The sequence below is a fragment of the Cyanistes caeruleus genome, chromosome 12 (assembly GCF_971803275.1).
Source record: "Cyanistes caeruleus chromosome 12, bCyaCae1.hap1.1, whole genome shotgun sequence".
NCBI classification, from domain to species: domain Eukaryota; kingdom Metazoa; phylum Chordata; class Aves; order Passeriformes; family Paridae; genus Cyanistes; species Cyanistes caeruleus.
The window spans coordinates 4,150,646-4,156,645 of NC_141712.1; the positions used below are offsets into that span (position 1 = coordinate 4,150,646).

Genomic DNA, 6,000 nt, shown 5'->3' on the forward strand with positions numbered 1-6,000 from the left:
CCAGCTGTTGGGAGGGAGGGGGGCTGGTCCTGTTGCATGGTGTGTTCCCATGTGCTTTCCCAGGGAAAAACATTCCCCTCACTTTTTAGACAGCAGAAATTCCCACACTACTAATGACTTTGGGAAGTTATTATTTGAAACAAGGAGCTTCATGTGCTTTTACCAATAGTGAAACTAGAATGTGTGATGGCTTTTACAGTGGCAGAGAAGAGGATAAAGAGGAAAATCATTCGCACTGCTGCTGGCCATGGCCGCAAGGTCCCAGCAAAGGAATTCCCCAAAGGGCTTTTGCTGGAAATCTTGGCTGCACCAATGGCTGCCAACTGCAGATTTGCCACTGATATCAAAACCACGAGGGTTTGACCCCAGCTGCACCAGAAAGATGCATGTTGACATGTCTCCCAGCTCTAACAGCAATTCTGGCACAATACACCCAGACAAAATTTCACCAAATAAACCTCCTGCTGATTCCGCTTTTATGACAAAATATGTACCTTGCTGAGGTTTTACAGCGTTCCTGGGGCTCAGTGCCCCATCACAGACATTGAAGGTTTAGGGTAAACTGTCCTGGGCAGCCATGGTGGGATGGCCCTCATGGTTTTGGTATCAGTGGCATCTGTCCCCCCTGAATCACAGTGCAGGTCACAGAACGAGCATGGCCTGTTCATTCATCATTGGAAGGTGTTCTGGTGCAGCTCAGTGCTCATCAAATGCTTCTGGGAAATATTTATTTCTGAAGAAATAGAAAGATAATAATAGTACAGTGTAGGCAGCTACAACAGCAATCAGGGCCACACTTTAGGCAAACCTAATGAATACATCAGGTTCCTTTTCTCTTCCACTGAATCACACCTAGCTCTCTGCATGGAGAGAAGTTTGTTTGTACATGAAGAATGCCTATTTCAACGCTACCAGCGAGACCTTTATTTCTGCTGATTTACTATTTTACTTCCAATAATCAAGGGGCCAAGCTAAATGCAGAATTTAGGCTGCAGGTTTTTTGCAAGGTGGGAGGGAGCAGCTGGCTCCCCAGGCCATCAGGAGGGCAGCACCCCCTCTCCAGCCACGAGCCACTGGGGGTGACCCATGCTGTCAGTAGATCTGACACATCAGTGTCACCCACACGTGGAATCCTGCCACTCCAAGTGACACACAAGGCCCTCAGTGGCAGCAGAGAGCTGTACACACACATGACACTGCAGGGGAGAGCAGTGGCTGTGTTATACCAGAGCGATACGGGATGGTGCCCAACTTCAAATCCATTCTGTGGTGAGACATTTCGAGGTGTTGAAATCCCCCTGCCAAGCCTGCAAGGCTTTGGAGAAGGGAACACAGGGACCAACAGGGTGTTTGGTTGTGCTGGTGCTTAATTCCTGGTGCTGGAGGGGCAGAAACCTTCCCTCCTGGGGGGGAATTTACTGTTGAAACAGCTGAGAAAAAAGGACATAAGCACAAAGAGATCAATACAAACCAAAATCTCTGAAGAGATTTGGATATTTAGTTTCCCTGAGGCTCTGGGCTCCAGCAGACAGTGTTCACTGGTATTTGTGCAGGTGAGTGCTCAGCCCCTGTGGTACCAAAGATGGGGTGAGGGGCTTGAGGAGCAGTGCCCTGGTCCCCAGGTCAGCTCTCCTGTCTCTACAGTATTGATGCCTTTTTGCTGCTCCTAAAACCACAAGCTAAACACTGTTAGGTGATAAAAAATCCTTTATGAGGACCCTTAGGTGCACAGCTCGCTAGGTGGAAAGCAACAAAGATGCACACATAACATAAAGTGTGTACAATTTTTATATGTGTGGCAAATTAGGATAACTGACAAGAATCCCCAATTAGAAGCATAAATTATAAGGTAATTCCCCCTCAGTTAAACCCCTTCAGAATTCCCCTTACCCTACTAAACTTGTTAAGGAAAAAGTGTCTCAGAAAGTGAATTTCAACCTTGGCTTCCCAGATAATCTAAACCTGGACCCCCACCTTGGAGCCACTGGGGAATTTATTTTGTCTTTCTGTCTAACAGAGTAGGTAGAGTGTTAGCTATGAATGCTATACCAGGCTACAGTGCTACAAGTACATGTGTACAGAATATAGAGAGTATATAAAAGCAAAAAAGGTGAAAATCAATTCCTTATCAGTATTAGGCAGACACAGAGTTCAAAAAAGCAAGCAAAAAGCATGGAAATTTCCACCATCCACCTGCCAGTTTCCAAATATTAGTAATGCTCATAAGATTGATGATGCTGATCAGCTGTGACATGAGCCAGCAGGAGAAAGGCCAAACCTCTAATTCTTTATAATATACAGAGCACCTGAAACACAACATGTTGAGTCTAAGAAACCCTTTCACCTGGAGTCCTCACCAGAAGGTTCAGTAGCTTTTAAAACATTTAACAGAAAAGGGTGGAGTGGGGGATTTGCCAGCCTTGCCTGCCCAGTCATGGGCAGCAGAGACACCTGTGCCAGCACCCCAGGTATTTATAAACAGACTCTCTAGTCTCTGCTTTCAGCATGCCCCAAAACCCCCTAAATCCCCATTTAGCCCCAGCCCTGGTGGCACAGCTTGGGGATAAGGAACAGAGCCACAGGAGGCAGCACATGCCCAGCAGCTGCCATAAACAAAAGGATTTTTAATGCTTTAACAGGATTTTTGCTCTGTTTTGTTGTTTCTAAGCTACCTTTTCTAGTAATGGCTGAAGAAGGCTATGCTCCTCTCTTTGCAGTGTTTGGCCACACTCATCATCATGCTTGTTGGAGATACATACACACTAATCAACTACGTGTCGTTTATTAACTACCTCTGCTATGGAGTGACCATTATAGGCCTGATTGTTTTACGCTGGAAGAAACCCAAAATCTTCAGACCTATCAAGGTGATACTGTTAAAGCTAAATTTCGTGTTTGCAGTAGTGATGCAAAGGGTGGGATGGGAACAGCTCCCGAGCCATGTCCCCAAGGGTCATTAGAGCAAAGGAAGGACACAGAGGCAGATCTCTGGTGAATTTGGGATGGGCAGAGGGGGCAGCAGCAGTGGAGGGAAGGGGGGCACAGCCTGGGGGGGCTGGAGCCTGCAGTGCCTGCAGCCCATCTCAACCTGACAGCCCCTGCTCCTGCTCTGCACAGTGCTGCTCTGCTCTCTCCTCTAGGTGAACCTCCTCATCCCCATCACTTACCTGGCATTTTGGGCATTTCTGCTGATCTTCAGCCTGTACTCTGAGCCGGTGGTCTGTGGGGTTGGACTAATTATCATTTTAACCGGAGTGCCAGTGTTTTTCCTCGGAGTCTACTGGAGAAATAAACCAAAGTGTGTAAATAGGCTAATAGGTAAGCCAGCACCATGTGCCTCCCTGCCCTCCCAGCTCTGACACACTGGCCCCAGAACAGCCAGAAAACCACCTGGATGAGGCTGGCCACCACTCCCAGCCCGGGGCAGCCCCTGGGCACAAAGTGGCCAGGCAGTGCTTTCCTTTGGGCAGGTGTTTTGCTCACTGCTGGGTGAGTTTGCCTCCTCTCAGGTCTCTGTGCCCATCCCCTCGGCTTGCTCACAGCAGCCTGTCCTGTGGCAAACACCCTGGGGTCACTTTCCACACCAGGAGGTTAAATGAGCAATCACAAAGGGACTGAGGAGTTTGTCTGTCCTTTGCTCTCTCTTCCTCCACTGTGCACCAAGCCCTGTGAACTAGCTCAAACTCAAGTTTCTTATAAAGCCTTACATTATCCCTCGTGTAAAATTAAAACTGCAAATAGTCTTCTATGTTTTGGTTGTATTTGATTTTTAATCACTTTGCTCCAAGGTGAGGACTTTCAAACAAGCACACTGCAGCCCTCTGCTCTGACTGGAGGGTTTCCATCAGCTGCAATTGGCTCTGCTGCCAGCAGCTCCCCACAGCCAGTGGTCACTGCAGCCAGGCTGACATCCCCATCCATCCATCCATCCATCCATCCATCCCTATCCCCATCCATCCATCCCTATCTCCATCCATCCATCCATCCCTCCATCCCTCCATCCCTCCCTATCCCCATCCATCCCTCCATCCCTCCCTATCCCCATCCATCCCTCCATCCCTCCCTATCCCCATCCATACCTCCATCCCTCCCTATCCCCATCCATCCCTCCATCCCTCCCTATCCCCATCCATCCCTCCATCCCTCCCTATCCCCATCCATCCCTCCATATCCCCATCCCCATCCATCCCTCCCTATCCCCATCCCCATCCATCCCTATCCCCATCCCCATCCATCCCTATCCCCATCCCCATCCATCCCTATCCCCATCCATCCATCCATCCATCCATCCATCCATCCATCCATCCATCCCTATCCCCATCCATCCATCCCTATCCCCATCCATCCATCCCTATCTCCATCCATCCATCCCTATCCCCATCCATCCATCCCTATCTCCATCCATCCATCCCTATCCCCATCCATCCATCCCTATCCCCATCCATCCCTCCATCCATCCCCATCATCCCTATCCCCATCCCCACCCCAATCCCCTCAGCCTGCCCTGGCAGCTCTCTGGGGGCTGGGGAAGGTATCCCTAAACCTTTCCCAGAGCGATGTGCCCCGGCTGCAGGCACACTGTGATCCCTGGGGCTCTGGGGCAGGGCTGTGCACTCCCCCTGCCATCCCTCCAGCACCCCACATTTGTTCAGAAGAGCTGGAGCATCCCCATTGAGCCCTGGCCTGTTTCTCCTTGCAGAGTCCATGACGTGCTGGGGGCAGAAGCTGTGCTTTGTGGTGTACCCTCAGTGTGCAAGTGCTGAGGAGGAGGCGTCCTCAGCCCACTCCTGGCGGCTGGTGAGCGACACAGCAGTGAGGAAATAACAGCAGCGTGGCCTTGGAGGCTGAAGTGGCTTCTTGTTTACATGCTGATTTTTGAAAAAAAAAAAAAAAAAAGTTTCTCTGGAAAATAAAAATTGTTTTAGAGCACCAATAGCGAAGCCCGTAAAAATGAGCTACATCCTTTATGGCCTCTGTAGCTTTTAGTTATTCCCTAAGAAAAGAAAAAAAAAAAAAAAAAGAAAAAAAGAAAGGAAAAAAAAGAAATAAAACTTAAAATAAGGCGCTGGTTGGGTTTTTTTCTGGCAGTGTTCTTGCTCAGCAGGGGAAAACAGCACAGACACAGCTCCAGAATACTGATTTTAGTCACCATGAGGGTCCACCAGAGACATACAAGTTTAAGCATTTCAAAACCAGGGCAGTTCCCAACACAAAACAAAAATCAAGAGAAAGCAAGGACACCTCTTGCTGTCCCTGGGTGGGACACAAAACACGAGGCATGGAAGTCACAACCCACAGGATCAGCCCCTCACACGCCTGGAGGAGCTCAGCACCTCCAGCACAGCCAGGGCAGGGTGAGCACAGAGCAGAGACAAAGCTGCAACACCAACAATCATCTTCACCACTCCAGAGACATTCTGTGATGCAGGAAAACAGACACTCAAGTAGTGATCTGAACCTCAAGCATCTCAGTTTTATAGTGAGCTAAACCTCAAGTATCTCAGGTTTGTAGTGATCTGAACCTCAAGTATCTCAGGTTTGTAGTGATCTAATTCTCAACTATCTCAGGTTTGTAGTAATCTAAATCTCAAGTATTTCAGGTTTGTAGTGATCTAAATCTCAACTATCTCAGGTTTGTAGTGATGTGAACCTCAAGTATCTCAGGTTTGTAGTGATGTGAACCTCAACTATCTCAGTTTTACAGTGATCTAAATCTCAACTATCTCAGGTTTGTAGTGATGTGAACCTCAAGTATCAGGTTTGTAGTGATGTGAACCTCAAGTATCTCAGGTTTGTAGTGATGTGAACCTCAAGTATCTCAGGTTTGAAGCTCTGCTGTGAAGGTGGAGGGGGGTTCCTGCACCCCAAGGAACTCCTGCATGAAGCTCAGCACGGTCCAGGTGCCAGCTGAGGAGGATGGAGGGAGACATGGAGAGGTTTGCAGCAGGCTCAGCAGTGGAGCTCAAAGGAAACACAGGAAAGGAGCCTGATCTCCTGTCT

General features: G+C 48.7%; 1 protein-coding gene across 2 annotated transcripts in view; it reads left to right on the forward strand.

Moving 5' to 3' along the window:
* Nucleotides 1–5,059, forward strand: part of SLC7A10 (solute carrier family 7 member 10) — a 38,206-nt gene extending 33,147 nt beyond the window's left edge. For both annotated transcript variants that reach the window (XM_086847094.1, XM_086847095.1), the window contains 3 exons: nucleotides 2,718–2,867; nucleotides 3,141–3,318; nucleotides 4,700–5,059. In XM_086847094.1, the coding sequence (XP_086703220.1) occupies nucleotides 2,718–2,867; nucleotides 3,141–3,318; nucleotides 4,700–4,824 (453 nt within the window). In that variant the 3' untranslated portion in view covers nucleotides 4,825–5,059. The remainder of the gene's footprint in view (nucleotides 1–2,717; nucleotides 2,868–3,140; nucleotides 3,319–4,699) is intronic.
* The last annotated feature ends 941 nt before the right edge of the window (nucleotides 5,060–6,000 follow it).